At 34.8% G+C, this 17,678-nt stretch overlaps 2 protein-coding genes across 2 annotated transcripts; both read right to left on the minus strand.

Annotated features, from left to right (window-relative positions):
* Positions 1-492: 492 nt before the first annotated feature.
* LOC107467935 (rhomboid-like protein 19) lies at positions 493-3,016 on the minus strand. The gene is made up of 7 exons (XM_016087163.3): positions 2,817-3,016; positions 2,547-2,677; positions 1,863-1,923; positions 1,576-1,742; positions 1,073-1,178; positions 764-966; positions 493-661 (listed from the first exon to the last, which is right to left on the minus strand). The coding sequence occupies exons 1-7, from the start codon at positions 2,853-2,855 to the stop codon at positions 520-522; spliced, it is 849 nt and encodes a 282-aa protein (XP_015942649.1). The 5' UTR covers positions 2,856-3,016; the 3' UTR covers positions 493-519.
* A 7,546-nt stretch (positions 3,017-10,562) lies between these two features.
* Positions 10,563-17,377, minus strand: LOC107467926 (uncharacterized). Its single transcript, XM_016087152.3, has 15 exons — positions 16,786-17,377; positions 16,185-16,360; positions 15,852-16,017; positions 15,612-15,664; positions 15,072-15,215; positions 14,831-14,935; positions 14,613-14,738; positions 13,733-13,933; positions 13,245-13,351; positions 12,994-13,156; positions 12,405-12,528; positions 12,140-12,252; positions 11,706-11,776; positions 11,398-11,548; positions 10,563-11,278 (listed from the first exon to the last, which is right to left on the minus strand). Exons 1-15 carry the CDS (start codon positions 17,141-17,143, stop codon positions 10,862-10,864), a joined length of 2,475 nt encoding a protein of 824 aa, XP_015942638.1. The 5' UTR covers positions 17,144-17,377; the 3' UTR covers positions 10,563-10,861.
* Positions 17,378-17,678: the final 301 nt, after the last annotated feature.

Here is a 17,678-nt window from a genome sequence, read left to right on the forward strand (position 1 = left end):
AAAGAGAAACTTTAAAGTTTCATAAAAATATCAGTCCAAGCCAAAAATGCACATTAAGAATCTTGCTCATGGACACGGACGAAATCACAAAAATGTTTTTCATTACTTTAACAGCTCTGGAACATTAACAATTTCGATAGCTTCATTTCGCCGAACTATTCAGAATTTACAAAAGTAGCTAACAAATCATACATTTTGTGCAGCATCTGTTGGCAACTCTCCTGCACTCTTTGCAGCAGCCAACCTTTCTTCCAGTGCTCTTGCAAATTGACTAAAAGTCTAAAACAAATAACTAGTGCTTCTCACAGCTTTTTCTCTTCTCTTCTAGCTTGAATAATTTTACTAGCAAGCAATACATTACAGCCAGAATTTAAAGGCAGATCCTGTAAGCATCTGTGCTTACAAGGGTAAAGCTGTGTACATCTACCCTCCTCAGAATTTCACTACTTGTGCATTTGTTTGTCCTTTTTTTCTTATACACAACTAATAAAATTTGAACTAAATCAAAGCATTGTGAGATTACCGTCTCCTAGTTGCCTCAATGGAGTCAGAACCCGGCAAAGGTTCAGCTCCTAGGGAGTAGCCTTGAGCATCATTAGATGCACTGGATCTTCCACATAGCATTCGATGAAATATTGATGCAATAGGGTCTATAACTGGCCTGCAAGGAAGCAAAGATATAGATGATCAGAGGTTGCTGAGACTAAGATTAAGGAACTTATAATTTATCATATATGATGGTCAAAATATAACTCTAGTTTACCTTAAAATCTCAGGGAAAAATGTAGAGAATGCAAAATCCTCGCTTGGGTCACCCCTATACTTTGTTTCTGATTTCCTCTGCCAGTACCTAAGGTAAATCCAGCTCATGTATGTGCCAAATATTATAGCTGGAAGATATGACATTGCCTCCAGCGTGAAGAAGCTCGTAGCAATAGAACACAATACATTGATAGACGGCAACCACTGAATAGAAATGGAAGTGGCACCATATTTTAGGGCATTGACATAAAACTGATGTTGCTGGAAAGCAATGCATTATAACCAAAGGAACAGGTTTAGAATAACAAACCTTCATTTTTATCTTAAGGGCAGGAAGTTCTTGATCTGGTATGATTTGCTTGATGCCGACCAACAAACCGGATATTACCCCATGAAATCCAGAAAGTGGCATATAACTAGAACATTGCAATGGTATTAGATCTACAGAAATGGATCAAGGAGCAAATAGTACACAGAATGTCTTACATAACTCAGCAGACAGCATATTTATATAAAGTAACTTCAAGACCTGAAGGACCTACAAAAATAATCTTATTTCACAATTTCAATTTTCTGCTTTATGAATACTGCCAGAAGGATGGTCTTCTAAATGTTGAACCTAAAAGAGACTAAGTAATCAAGCTTCAAACAGTCTATTTAGCTTCTAACAAAAAAATCAAGAGTCTAAATGCAGTGTAAGGTGTGGAGAAGTGGAAAATCTTACAAGAACAAAATAAGTTCGATAATAGTATGAGAAACTAATAGAAAATATCATCCCAGATAGTACGATGATAATGGATTTTAAATACTTACAGGTAAGTCTCCTGCGTCTTAATGTAGTATAAAGAAATAGCAGTGATGAAAATACACACAGAAGTCAGAACGTTAACTATAAAGATAAACTTTATGAATTCCCTAGGACCCCAAACTGGTTCGAGCAGCTTCCCAATGAACAGAAGACCAATGGTGTTGACCACTACCTATAAAATAATATGAAATTGAATGTTAATTGTGAAATTTTCCTTAATGCAATAAACAGATTCAGGATATACAATGAAGAAAATATAGAAACTTAATATGAAGGAACAGTAAGCCCATACCCCATATATAGATTGTTCAATGTAACCAGCTGTAATAAGGTTCCAGCCAAATGGGATTGTCCTGCAAAATGAAACCATCAGGTAAGTAACTTTCAAATAAAAAAAATCTAATTATCAGTGGTGTGAATTTCAATAAGGTGTGAATTTCGTATTTTTTCATGGTTTGAATCCTTGCAAGCATTGAAAGGACAACAACTCTACACTAAGCACGCCTGCAGTAGATTGAAGTCTATCTATTTACTACTTCTATGAAGAGAACTTCATCATGACAAATGCGAGGAAAGGTACCTCTCAAATCAAATGCAGATGTCCAACACAAGACACAAACACCAATAGTTGAAGATGCAAATTTGCCGAATGATTTTAGGGTCACAAAAACAAGCAATTATCCACAGAAAACCCAACACTCAAAAAGAAAACTTAGTTGATGATGCTTCCACAATACTATCCAAAATTTGAGTTGGGATCAATAAACAGGAAAGAGTAAGCATATCAAGTAAAAAGCACTTTACAATTGTGATAATACCACATTGACATTTTACCAAACAGATTGCGGTCAGAAACAATGAACTAAGTAAAAATAAACTATGAGCTCAGAAACAGTGTGACTTGACTAGAAAGACTGAGACTTCGATGCATATACACGAGAGCATTTATGTTTGTTTGGATCAATGAATGAGAGACCTTGCGGGAATGAGAGCGACGTAGGTAACGGCAGAGGGGAAGACGGTAACGACAATGTGAGCAGCAACGAGCACCACAACGAGGCCTTTGCAGAGACGCGTGAACCCTGACATTGAGAATGGGCTTGCGCCCTGAAAACCGATTGCAATTGGAATTCAAATTGGTGAGTGTGAAAAAGAATAAAAAAGAACGAAACTTGAAAGTAAGATCTGATTTTGATTCTGATCTCAGAGAGAGAGAGAGAGAGAGAGAGAGAGAGAGAGAATATACCCCTGAAACTGAAAGTGGAAGCGGTTGAGTAGTGCTCATGAAGAACGAATGAGAGTGAATGTGATGAAGAGATTCAGAAGAAGAAGAAGAAGACGACGAGATTCAGATTTCAGAGAGAAGAAAAGGTAATTTGCAAGGTGTGGGAATGGTGTTTATGCTACACTCCCTTCTTCCTTACTCCTTACTCCTTAATTCATTCCATTTATGAGATTAATAAAATTTGGACTACTTGAATTGAGTTAGTCAAACTTTCTAGAGAAAGATCATGATTAATACTTTTATTAATATTAATCAACACATTACATTAATATTTTATTTTTAGTAGATATTTATATGCAATTATTTTTATATAAAATTGATATTTAAAAAAATGTTATCAAAAGGTTAATATACTCTGTTAGAATTTTTAACTTAATATAATTTTTGTGCTATCAAAATCAACGTTTTTTATACATACTATAATTTCATTCCTAACTTAGAGTCATCATATTCGTCTTTATTCTTTTCTCTTGTCATTAGCTCTCTGAATCATGGCAGAAAGTGGAAGAAATTTAATTTGAGTAATTAAGAGAAGAATGATGTAATACAATTGTTAGAGGAGAATATAAAAAGACTATTCACAATTGCATTAATAGTCTGGTTGAAAGATTTTTTACTGATAAATTCTTTTCAATCGGAACCATTAATGGGGTGTTTAAAGCGATTTGGGGGAGACCAGTAGGGTTTCGAGTAAAGGAGATTGATCACAATCAATTCCATTTCTTCTTCGATAGCTAGTGGAATGTTATGAGAATTGAGAGAGGCTCCCATGACTTTTGAAAGACTATGCTCTCCATGTCCAGTATTAGAAAGACGGGATGTATATTGGAGACAACTAATCAATGAGATATCAATATTGGCCCAATTTTAAAAAATTTCTGAAACCTTTAAGACGTTGGAGGTTGTTCAGAAGCTTGGTGAAGGGATCGGTAAAGTGATGGATGTGGGACTGTTTATTGTTAAAGGGAGAGAGAGACATATCATCAAAGCAAGGGTAGTTATTGATGGAAATCGAACTGTAAAAGATTATCTTAAGGTCACTGGTCTTGACAAGTCTCCAATTGGAATGGCGGTTCGATATGAAAGACTAGGGACGGTGTGTACGTACTGTGCAACTATAGGCCATGACCGTAAAATATGTGTTGTGTTTTTGGAGGATACAAAGAAAAATAGGTTAAGGGAGGATAAGATAGGAGAATAGATGAGAGCTGATCAAATTGGTATAAGGATAGAGACTAAGGAGGATGAAAGGAGAAAGAAAAAAAGCCTTCAAGCGGGTCAGCCCCTTCGTAGAAAGAAATCGCTCCCAAAACTTCCTAGTAGATGAATTTTTAAACATGAGTTTCAAAGACAAAAAAAGGTACGATCAAGAAGTAAAGAATCCTTCCAGGAATGAAAGACGTGATGAGGAAAAGGAGAATGATAGGAGTATAGAGGATACTATGGTTATAAATGGTTATAAGCTCGAATCAGATTTAGTTTGGAGGAATAAGTAGTTTCCAAACGAAGCATGCTAACACAGGGGTCCTAACTAAAAACTGCATACCAAGCACTCCTGCTGCTGAATATTCTGTCAAATATAAAAAAACTGAAACAGATGATTAGATCAAACCATGGAGGGATGGAGATGCTGTCCGAGACTAAAATAAGGGCGGAAGATGAACTGGAGATAATTTCAGAATCATTAACTATAGGAGTTGTTGGAGATATGGATCAAGAGATGGTGGAGGGTGCCAGCCGTTCAATGGCACACAATGTACCATGAAAGTCCTAATGTGAAACTGTCAGGATTTGGAGAGATTCTTGACAGTCCACAATTTTAAAGAGATGTGTCAATCCCACTCCCCCGAGGTGGTTTTTCCTGTGAAACTAAAAACAATCTTAAATGGTAGAACGTAAATTTAGATCATGTAGATATCAAAGTTTCACATTAGTGGATCTGAATGGAACATCAGGAGAAATGGCTCTAGCATGGAAAGATCATGTAGAGGTACACATTCTATTTCAAAACTCTTTTTTCATAATTACTTCGGTTAAAGATGAGAATAAGAATGTGAGTTGGGGGTTGGTTGGAGTTTACTTGAGCACTAATGAGCTGACTCGAATCAATCAATTCGAAAAACTCTCTTCTTGACTTCAACAATTTGAAGGTAGCTCTATCATATTAGGTGACTTCCATGCAATTACAAATTATGGAGAAAAAGAGGGAGGGAATATGAGGTTTGATACCTCCACTGAAAATTTCAGTGGTTTTATTGATGATGATCAATTGGTTAATATTGGGATGATATGACAATGGTTCACATAGTCAAATAGGAGAGCTAAAGAGGTATTAATTAGGAAGAGGTTTGATCGTTTTATGGCTGGAATGGCTTGGAGGGAGACTTATGTAGATGCAGTAGTAAGAAGATTATCGGAGAATGGTTTGGATCACACTCCTTTCTTACTTGATTCAGATCCTCCAAGATGGTCTACCAAAAGAAGATTTAAATTTCAGAAACGGTGGTGTGAGATGAAAGATATAATGGCATTAATTGTGAAAATTTGGAGTATAGAAGTTAATGACTCACCTATGTATGTTTTGGCACAAAAATTGAAGTGTTGTAGGCACCGTCTAATGGAGTGGCAGCAGCATAACAAATTCAATTCTAAGAAGGTAATTGAAGAACTAAATCTTAGGTTAGAACAATTGAGGGCAACGGATTATTTTAATGGGTCAGAGGTATTAGAGGTAGAGAAAAAATTAGAAAATGAGCTATCAAGAGAAAAAAAATTTTGGAAGGAAAAATCAAGATGCAAGTGGCTGAAAGAAGGGGATAGCAACACAAAGTTCTTTCATCAAAAGTTTTAAGCTAGAAACCGAAAAGATAAAATTTGGGAACTAGTTTAGAATCATGGTGAGATGGCTTCAGATCCACAGAATATTGCTCTGGTGGCTGAAAATTATTTCAAGGAAATATTTTCATCCGCTAACCCATTAGATCCTGGTTACATATTCAGCGATGTCAATCCTCCGATTACAATTTTCATGAACCGAAGGCTAATAGGATCAATCTTTGTAGAAAAAATCAAGAAATCCACTTTCAGCGTTTGTCCTCAAAGTGCTTCAGATGAGGATGACTTCACAGTACGGCTTTCCAGTTTTATTGGGACATTGTGGGTGGTGATATTATAAGGCGGTTCGTAACTTCTTTGGTGGAGGTAAAATGCACAAGGCGTTTAACCATACATAGATTTGCTTGATCCCTAAGATCCAAATGCTAGAAATATGTCACAGGTCAGACCTATTAGTTTATCCTCAATCTTTTATAAGATTATATTACGAAAATTTTGGTACATAGACTTTAGAAGTTTATGAATAATTTAATAAGTCCAAACCAGAGTGCGTTTTTAAAGGGTAGATTAATTTCTGACATTACTCTAATAGCTTATGAATGTATGCACTACCTCAAAACTAATAGGTACAGATTGAAATGTGAAATGGCTATTAAATTGGATATGAATAAAGCATATGATAGAATTGATTGGAATTTTTTATGGTTCATCATAGAGAAAATGGGTTTTAGAACCAAATGGATTTCTTGGATTAGAGAACTAGTCACTACTATTTTTTACTCTTTTCTTGTGGAAGGTAAACCTTATGCCTTTTTTAAGTCAATAAGGGGTATCCAACAAGGAGATCCCTTGTCACCTTATCTATTTCTACTCAATGAATATGAGATGCTTAATGGGCAGGAAGTTAACCTCCACAAATCAACAATTTTTTTTCAGTCAAAATACCTCATTTGCCAGAAGACAATAGCTAGCAAAGTTACTTAACATAGAGCATGTGGGAGCCCAAGATAAATATCTAGGCCTTCCATCAACTATTCAAATATCTAAAAGGGCTACATTCGGTGTAACAAAGGATAAAATTCAAAAAAGAGTTCAGGTTTGGAAGAGGAATTTGTTATCGACAGGTGGCAGACATGTTTTTATTAGAGCTGTCAGAGAAGTTATTCCAATATATACACTTTCATATTTCAAACTTCCAGATTCTCTAGTGGAAGAAATACACAGGATTCTAAGATAGTTTTGGTGGTGTCAAAAGAGAATGGAGAAAAGAATGGCTTGGATTAGTTGGGATTGTATGACCGGACCCAAAAAGAAAGGTGGATTGGGATTTAATGATCTCAGAACCCAGAACCTAACCTTGTTGGGTAAACAGTTTTGGTGAATTACTACTAAGCCTAATTTGCTACTTGTGCGTATGCTCAAAGAAAAATACTATAGATACACTAACTCCCTTTTGGTAGATAAAGGAAACCAACCTTCTTGGGGTTGGCAAAGTCTACTGGAGGGAAGAAAAATGGTAGAAAATGGTTTGAGATGGAGTATAGGATCTGATACAAATGTTCGTATTTTGAAGGACTCATGGTTACCCCCACCCTACCCTTTTAGACTCAGTAACAACGACAATCCAGTAACAGACATCATTTTGGTACATGATTTACTTACAGTGGATGGAAGATGGAATATAGAGCTAGTTGAAGCAGTTTTTTCCCCTAAGCTCAGTTCGCAAATTCTCTCTCTGTCACTGAACGACGATGGTGAGTATAAGCTTGAATGAGCCTGGAACAAGAGAAAGTAGTACGATGTGGTCTCGGAGTACTGGGTGGCTTATGATTTTTTCATGCGCTTGTTGAGCACCTTCCAACGGTGATGATGAATTCAACGCTCTAGAAATCATTTTGGGGGTTAAATTACCATCAAAAGTAAAAAAAATTTTGTGGAGAGTAGCCCATAAAAATTACCTATACACAATTTGATCAACCAGAGATTCTCAGATACTTAAGTAATGTGCCAAAGATGCAAAAATGACAATGAAATAATCCTTCACGCCTTGGTGCAATGCGGTCCTGCTCCTGAGATTTGGTCTTTTTCTCCTTTTGTGAATGCTATAATGCAAAATAGAACCGTAAATTTGCAGTCTGATGGCAAATGGTAAGTAAAGGCATTAGAAGAGGACAATTTTCTATAACCCTCCTTGCATCTCTGTGTTAGACGTTGTGAAAGGTGAGAAATTTGGAGGCCTTTAAAGGTGAGAACCTGGCGGCAACACAGTAATTGTGAAAATAGCAAGGAAGTTCTAATAAGGAATGACTTAAGTTATAGAACACTGTTCTTTGTAAATTTCCAATCCTTTCTGTTAGTTTTTCTTTTGCTAGTATTTGGTGTTTACCAAAGTGGAGGATCTCCTTTTTTTTTGTCTTTGCCCCTATAATGGATTGTGTATTTCTTTTTTACAAAGCAATGCAATTACAAATCTTTGAAAAAAATTGATATTTGAGCATAATTAGAAAATTTAATATATTTGACCAAATTGCTATCAAACAATTTTCATATATAAATTTACATAAAAACAATTGCATATAAGTTTTTATTTTTATTTTATATTATTAATATTTATAGTCTAGAGTTTAAATTTTAATATTTAAAATATAAAATTAATCAAGTATTGTTTAAAATAATATTGATCTATCACCTTATAATTCGGTTTTTATTGTGCATTATGAGTTATAACTCGGCGTTAACTATCATTCATTATTTGCTTGTAATCGACACATTCATTACCGACTTGATGACCATCATTTCCATCTTAATGGCCAAACGGTCATAACATAAATATCATTCATTAAATTTATGCCTATAAAGGACACCAATTTTTATATCTCAATAGACAATGCATGATAAGTTATATTTCATATCTTACATTCTATTTTTATAAAATTATTATAAACAAAACACATGATAAATTCTATTTCATGTCTTACATTATATATTTATAGTTCTATTTCACGTCTAACATTCTATATTTATAGAATTATTATATGCCTCTTAAACACTTACTGACTTGAGTGTTAGAGTGTCTTTTACAGGTACCCACCCATTTGTTCATTCTCGACGTATATCTCATCTTGATGGAGAGTTTACAAGTATTTACCGGCGGACAAATTATACACCGGCCAATCTCAACAAGAACAAACATATTTCATTGGTTATGCAGTATTAATTTTTTTTTCTGTATTAAAATTTGAATAAAAAATATTTTATTGTTTATAATTACGAGAGTTTTGAAATTTGGAAGTAGAGACAAAATGTATATAAATGTAGGTTAGGTAGTGATTTGACAAATAACACACCTTAAAGTTGGTATTTAATTATGAATCTAATCATGTACGTGAAATATTACATAAATATTTAATTTATATAAATTTTATCTTTTTTTTTTGGTGTTTGACAATTTGTAAAACTATGTAAATGATCAAATGTAATTAAATAACTGTGTAATAAATTTTACTGTATTAATGGATTAAAATTAAATTCTAACACAAATATATAAAAGAAATTAGAGAAATAATTGTAAATTAGACGTGTAAATTGTAGTTACTTCTGATTTTTTATTTTAACCCACTTTAAGTTTTTATCCTTGTTTCCATGATGAATGATCTATATGGACTATGAAATATAAATTAAAGGAATAAGAATAAGAATCTTTGTTAAAGGAATGAATGGTATTGTAGAAGCTCCAAGAAGGAATGCTTAAGTGAACTTAAAAACATTTCAATAGGAGTGGAGGACCACCATGATAACTTAAAGGACAATGTTTACAACGTGCGAGGCATGATGTTGTTTCTTCTCAATGAGTTAGTATCTTTGTAACCTTCAATCTTATTCCATTCTTTTATTTGCATTGTTTGTGATATTCTCAATCTTATTCTTCTTAAAATCCTTTTGCATGTGTTGCATTACAAACCAAGGCGTAGTTTTATCAATTAAGGCACATCAACTTTAGTACAAGGCCACCTAAGCACTTCCAATACATAAAACAAACATTTGTATTTACTCATGTCTTCAATGGTACAAACAGGGTGACATTTAATTAAGTATCAAATTCTTTATCACTATTACATTATCCTTCAAGCAAATAAACTAAGAGAACCTTTTCAAAGAGGAAAAAAAATTGGTTGCACCAATAATTTGCACCTATATTGTCTTTGGATATACAAAAATACTCTTTACATACTAAAAATTAGCTACTATATATTTATTTATATTTATATATTTTTTTATTAATATATATTTTGTATTTCATCAGATATTTTATAAAAGTAATAAATTGATTATTAATTTTTAGGATAATAATTGGTTCATATGTTAGTATCCTTTAAAACCATCATCAAATCTGTCTCAATTACATGCATACATATTGATTCTGATACATCCTATCTACTTTTTTTTCCTTTCAAATAAAATATCATCAGAAAACATTAAAAAAAAAAAAACTAAAAAGAACAATACATTACTTCTTAGAATATATATAACCTTAAGTTTGACACCAAGAAAAATATATAACCTTAAGTTGATGCATGTAAACTATATATACTGATGACTGACACATACAATAGAATATTGGTAGTAACAGGAATAAGAATGACAGAGTCAAAGGATAAAACAGTAACTTGACATACAAGTTGCTGAGTCTGTTATGCAGGTAGTTAGGATATCAATTAAGTTTGTTATTGTGTCTCAAGCCTATATAAGGATGAGTTCCTATTGATGTAATCAGAGAAGACAATTGTCAATGAGATCATTCATTGAATGAGTAAACATTTCATTTCTCTTCTTTCTCTTTTCTGTTCTTGTATGCTAAGCTACACAAATCTCTTCAGGCAGTTAAAGTCTAGTCTCCAAGAAGCACTTTATTAAACTTTGCAATTTGCATGATACTGTACATACTCGTAGGTTAATCTAGTTCTGGACAATAGCAACATAAATCCAGAGTGTAAAGATATTTCCCCACATATATATATAAAGTAAATGTAACTACAACACAGTGTAATCCTATGCCTATATTTCTTCACATTGGCCCCAAAGCCAAAACATTCAACTACACTATAAATACAGTTACTCTTGTTAGAAGTGAGTAAAAGATAAGAATGCTCTCTATAAGTTCGAATAAGATATCATGTACTGACTGCATATCTCTTCGGAGTGTCGAATAATGGGACCAAGTAAGCTTCGGAAAGGAGCATAATCGCCCGGTGGCAAGCCATCGTTGAAGCCTTGATCATAATAACCATAGAAGCCAAGCAGAGCCGCAGCATCAGTATTTTATCGCTGCTTGCGGATTTTAGAATATGGGAGAATATCAACCTTAGTCGCCGATCCCTAAAGAGGGAGTTATAGTCGTATGCAGGAACGGACGATCTAGGGGAGAGACCTGATTCTCGGCTGCTAGGGGAAAAGTGAGCAGCTGTAATTCCTTGTCCAAATAATTTAATCATCCATTGGCACATTGCATCTGTGATGATCTTGCAAAGTTGTTCACGGAAGAACTTCCCCTCCTTTGAGACCATTGCTTTGATCAATGAAGCTCCATTCTGTTCATTCCGTGCAAACAAGTATTTTAGTGAATAATATTTTTTTTATTGTGGGCCACACAAATCTTAAAATGCTCAATGTTGAATGAAGTGTCCACACAAATCTTAGAGGAACTCACAGCAGTCATGAGGAGTCTTCTTAGAACTACACCATCTTTGGATGGCAAAAGTCTCAAGACCAAGTATGCAACATCAAATGTATCAGTGCCCTTATTCAGTGAATTATCAAGGGATATCTCGCCGTCTGACGCTACTTGTTGCAAGGCTTTCCTGACATGGTATCAGAAGAATTAAATACTAGGATTTAAAAAACTGGAGGGAACAAGGAGCTTGGTCGAGAGTACGAGTTATATTCGCTTGAAGGTGAGAGTGGGAGAAGGACACAGGAACTACAGAATCGCCTCAGACGACTGCTATTTTGACTTACCTAGTTGCCCCTACTCTCAAGAATAGGGAAAGCCTTTGCCACTGGAACTCCTTCTTTCTGTTTAGAAGCACCTGTAATATGAACATGACAAAAATAAAGCCCTTTTAAAGGTAGTTTAATATATATTGAGAAGAGACTACATATATTGGTCATGGTTACAACAAAAACTCCATCAGTGAATTTAAAACAGCTAAATTGGTTAGATAAGACGTGTCAAAAGCGCGCGCAGTTGGGGGGCGGGGGGGTTGTTTACGGCTAAACATTAACTAGATTCTAATATAAAGGCCTTTCATTTTTCTTCTCGTTTGTTCTAGAGGAAAAGGGCTCAGGATCTATTCTCAAGACGTTAAAGCAAACAACTAAACATGTGATAACATGATAAAGTTTTTGAGGAAAATTGGCACACAGCTCTATTGTTCAAGGGCTTATCATACCGAATGAAGTATATTCCTTGTTTCAGGTGAGTTTTCCGTGAGAAGTTTCCGGACGACATATGGGTATGCAGCCTCAAAAGTCTTGAAGTTTTTATCAGCAGCAATAGCCAAACCTGAAAATTTTTTGAAGAAAATCTGAGTTGAATACGATGAAATGTGTATCTGAAAATCAGCACATGTAAAATCATGCGTGATGAATAAAACTAATAAATATGACAATAGATAAGCATCCAAAAGTAGTTTACATGTAATATGGATAATTTACCTTCAAATGAAGCTAGGGATCGTAACACAAGTGTATAATATGGTGGCATACGGAAATGATACTTGAGTGCCACAGACCAAATCTTTCCAAGAACCTTGAGGAAATTTATTGAAAATTTCAGTAACTGAAGATAGATAGCTTACAAGAGCAAAGATAATGATAACTTTAGAAGGGATACTATTTACACATGACCATTACATGGCAATTATTACTTTTCTTATGTACAACTGTATAAGACCAACTGATCAATACTCAAAGTGTGGTTAATAAATAACCAAAACCATATATCATAAAACAATTCAACTTTCACATGGACCCGCCTTATTAACCTATTATAACCTGCTGGCAGCACTGCACATATTTCAAGCACTATGTGAAGGACCGAAGGTAGTTCTAACAAAAACAGTCCCCACTATGCAAGTGCCTCTTCAGCATAAATTCAATTACTATTTGATGCATTTTAAAGAATTAGTCATGTGAACAGAACTTTCAATGGGATGCAGTCTATATACAAGGAAGAACTGTTTGATATGAGAAACATATTCTTATTGTTGTCACATGATTAAATCTTGCAATTAAAGTATTATACCAAAGTAACAACTCGGATATTTGTTCCTGGCCTCACAACATCCATATCCATCAGCGATCGGACAAGGGATGCCCAGTCACCATTTACTATATGAACTATTGAAGCCAGCATTGCAAACTGATGCCTTTTTTCCATTTGACAAAGCAAACCAAAATCCAGAAACCTAACACACACAACAGGGAAAACCTAAATTATTTTAGTGAAGGAAAACCATAATTCAATCAGATTGGATGAGGAAGGAATAAATATACCCTAGTTGTCCTGAGGAAGTGTAACGCAAGTTACCAGGATGTGGATCAGCATGTAATAAGCCTGTTTCAAGTAGTTGCACCAATGTTGCTTCAACACCTTTGCTAACCTGAATTAAGCAATGTGTAACGGATGTAAATATTCTTTGCATATGAAGCTCAGATACCAAACAGAGCAAAGTTTTAGTAGAATCAGTAATTCTTAACTGAAAAGAATTTCAGTTGAGCAATAAAGGGCCAAATAAGCTAATTGAATACTGATTAAGCAGTATTTAGATTTGAATTGAAATTCATTGGTATTAGAAGGCTAAAAGTTCCCATGTCACTCACGCGTCTCTTGTCAATCTAGTGGAAAAAATATTGGTTATATTCAAGCATTTAATGGGATCTAAGGATAAGATAACAGTCCTATATTATCCAGATGCAATATATACATGATTTTTTGCACAATTTCCAGAAAAGAAATGGATGCTGCATTTGTGTTTACGCACCATATCAAGGAGACGCCTTTTTGCATCTACTTTCTGCTTTTCTGCATATTCAGAGACATTTCTAGCTGATGTCCCAGTAGATGCAGAGAGCAAATCTGTTGGACTTTCACCAACCATCCACTCCATGGTCAGAACTCTCTTTCGACTCAAATGGTGAAACACCCTTGGCACGCGCATGAAAGTAAAGCGAGAGTGAACTTCCTGAATTAGAAATAACATGATACGAAAAAAGTGAATACAAAGAGAATATTGAATAAAAAAAGATAAATTGAAGTTGAAATAGAAAACAAAAGGGATAGAATGAAATTAAATACAAAGAGAATTACTCTACTTTTTATCCAATTTCTTGAGGCAACATGAAAGGGACTCACTCAACCTAACTTGTCTACACCATAATTTGATAATTGAATTGAAGGAAATCACTCAACTTTCTACCCAATTCTCTAATGCAACAAGAGAGGGACTTACTCAACCTCACTTGTTCACACCATGGTTTTATCACGAAACCAAAAAGTGCTTTGGCACTCCTTTAATCACTCAATGATGGCTACAATAGTTTAGAAGGTATTTATACCCTCTTATTAGGTCAAAATAAAGAAAACCCTAAGCCTACTAACATAAAGTCCAATCTAATAACTAATAAACAAAATCAAAATACATGAAATTCAATTGAACATTCTAATATTTAAAAATATAAACTAATAACTACTAAATAATACTTAAAACTCTTCATATCACGAACATTTGAAGCACGTATTATAACAAGTCAGCCAAAAGAGCAAAACATTAATGAAAGTTTTCATTAATGCTCTAAATATCCAGTTTATAGATCTCCTCATTATGTAAACTCAATCCAATTAATATGAATGTCATTCATTACCAGAAATTTTGAAGCATTTGCAGCCTCTAAAGTGTAATCCAATTCACCAACAAAACCTTTCCCAAGCTCATCAGCATATAGGCGAGGGTCACTCTTTCTCTTGGCAATCTTTTGCAGCAGCCCTAACTGAACTTGTTAATATACACATTAGATTAACATTTAATGTTGGATGGAACAATAATGGTGAAGAACCAAGGTCAACAATAGTCAATACAAACCCCAAGGCGAAGAATATAGACATCTCGCACCACCACATGGTGCAAATTAGGACGCTGAACTTTCACAGCAACATTAATGCCATTCGTAGTACGAGCAAAATAGACCTATAAATTACAAATAAAATAATGAATATGACATAATCACAGCAATAGTTCATCTTAATGAATACAGCCACATGCATCCACAATTCACACCAGTAATACCTAATTATGCATTGAATTCTGTCATAGCGAAAGGTACCTGACCAAATGATGCAGCAGCTATAGGTTCCTCAGAAATGTAACTGAAGTATGACTCTACAGAAGAACCTAATTCTTCCTCAATAATTTTCATAGCAACATTCCTGGGAAAAGGAGGGATTTGATCATGCAGTTCAGACAACGCCTGCAAGAAGAAAGTATAGGAATAAATTGCCAAGACAGTTATCCAAACTCAAAATCTCAAAATGTAAATAGCATTACAAACACGAGGAAATGGAATTCTGTTGTACTTGTACATGGCCCAAGAAAAAGAGTTCAGCAGATAGTCAGAGGTAGATGCCATATGAGTCTAAAATAGAAAACAAAAATACCTTTTTACACTCAAATTAGTATCACTGCTAAAGAACATATTTAACACTAAGTCACGAATAATTTGACTTATAACCATGTATTATCTTCATCCAACAAGAGATTATGACTGCTCATAAACCAATAATAAGCCCTTCCTTTGGAATTCATTGCTAGAAAGATATGTCCACCAATAAGAAAATAGCAAGAGAGATACAGTTTTTAATCTAACCTTGGACATCTCAACACCAATGATATCTGGTCTTGTAGAAAGGGACTGACCAACTGCATCACCAATCAAATGAATGTAACAAGGATATTGGTAACCTTATGAATGTATGACATAAATGAAGAAGCCCATTTTTTTTATGCAATATGCACTAAAGGAATCATATAAAGCATGATATTGAAATTATGATGGAAACTCAACTCAAAAATTATAGTAAGATGTTGAACAGATCAAATTCCATACCTTTTATAAAGGTTGGGCCGAGATTAAGCATTGTTTCCTTTAACACCATCCCAAAATTATAATCGGAGGTTTTATCATCCAACTCCTCTTCTGAACTTAGTTGTAGAAACTTTCTAATCCCCGAAGTTCGAATATTGATCACAGCAGCGGCAAAGGAGGAAAATACCTTCCAGTATAAAATATAAGTCAATATGGACTCACTTCAACAAAGAGCCAAGAAACGATTGAAGGAAACATCTAATGACAAATCCACTAAATATAACATAGCGCATAGCACACCTAACCAAATGATGTGGATTTATGTTTATTTATTCAAACTGTCAAGAGAACTACCTCAAGAACCCGAAGGCCCACCACATGGGGCCTGACACTGAAGTAGTGAGCAACATCCTGAGGGTCATAAACTTCAGGAAGGGGCTTAGACCACATCTTAGACAAATAATACAAGTAACCTGCATATGCCTCCAAGGCCTTGAGATCAGCCATTAGCAAATCCACTGCAGTCAGTCCTGGAAGACAAAAAATAAGATAAAAAATCAATCCGTTATTTATAGAATGAAACCGCATTTAGCTCTAAAAACATAGCTCCTAACCAGGAGTGGAAATGAAATAAATATGCTCAGCTAAAGCTTGGGCTCAATGAAAAGTGAACTTAATTCCCATGATTGAGCTCATATCACTGGAAATTCGAGTGCAGCTCAAGCTCAAGAACTAATTCAAGTTAAATTAAACCTTTCGATAATAATAACCACAATAATTAAGGAATCCAATTGAAAACAGCCAACGGTAAAGTTAACTAAGTTGCAGCTTTCCCCTTAACATTTCAAGCAATTTCAAACAATACCCAATTCATAAAGCTGAATTCCAAATCGAATTAGGCACATATTAGCACACCCCAAATGAAAAAGGACAAAAATTTATCATGTTTGTGTACCTGGGTACCAAGGTTGAGGCCAAGAAGGAGAAGAGTAAGAAGGAGCAAGAGGATCCTCAAGGTGGCGAAGCCATACTATGTCGTCGATTTTCTTGGCAACCTGGGGAATGCGGAAGGCCTCAAAGGCCCAAGTAACTCCGCTATCGATCCCTCTCTTGAGGAAATCCACGTCCTTGCGAACCACGTTAGCGAAGTGGCTGAAATTCCCAAAAGCTCCCGGCTTTTTCTTGTGGTGCTTCTGCTTCTTGTGGTTGTTGTGAGGGACGAGTCCGGAGGAGGCGGTTGCACGGACGGAGAGGAGGGAGGAGATGGGCGGGGACGACGGCGGCTGCAGGGGCGGCGCAATCACCGCCGCCATGGAAGAAGGGATTGGTGAAGTGTGAAGCAGGTGTGAGTACGTGAATGGTTTGTGTGGGTTATGAAGTGACACGATATGATATGAATTATGATCCACAACTTTGGATTTCCGATTGCTATTTGCTTCATTGGCCTATCAACTATCAAACTATTCAACTACCTTCATCTTCCTGATGCTAAATTCCAGACAATTGATTTCTCAATCATGTCTATCAATAAAGATTAATGACTAAAGTTATTAAAATACTAATACTCTTTCAAAATTAGTTAACAACTTTTTCACCTTTTAAGTACCAAGATTTAGATGTATATGTGGAAAAACAAAGTTTTTAATGCGAAAACTTATGTAATATGAATGTTTATGGGCGGTTTAACTTTTTTATGATAAAATGATCATATTACCAAAAAGATCACATTAAATAAAAGTTAAAAAATAAATATTTTATACATATATAAATAGAATATGATCTGAAATCATATATACAATTAATAATATTTTTTTTTAATTGATAACACACTCTTCTCTCTTTTTACAT

This window comes from Arachis duranensis, chromosome 9 (assembly GCF_000817695.3).
Source record: "Arachis duranensis cultivar V14167 chromosome 9, aradu.V14167.gnm2.J7QH, whole genome shotgun sequence".
In the NCBI taxonomy this organism is placed as follows: Eukaryota; Viridiplantae; Streptophyta; class Magnoliopsida; order Fabales; family Fabaceae; genus Arachis; species Arachis duranensis.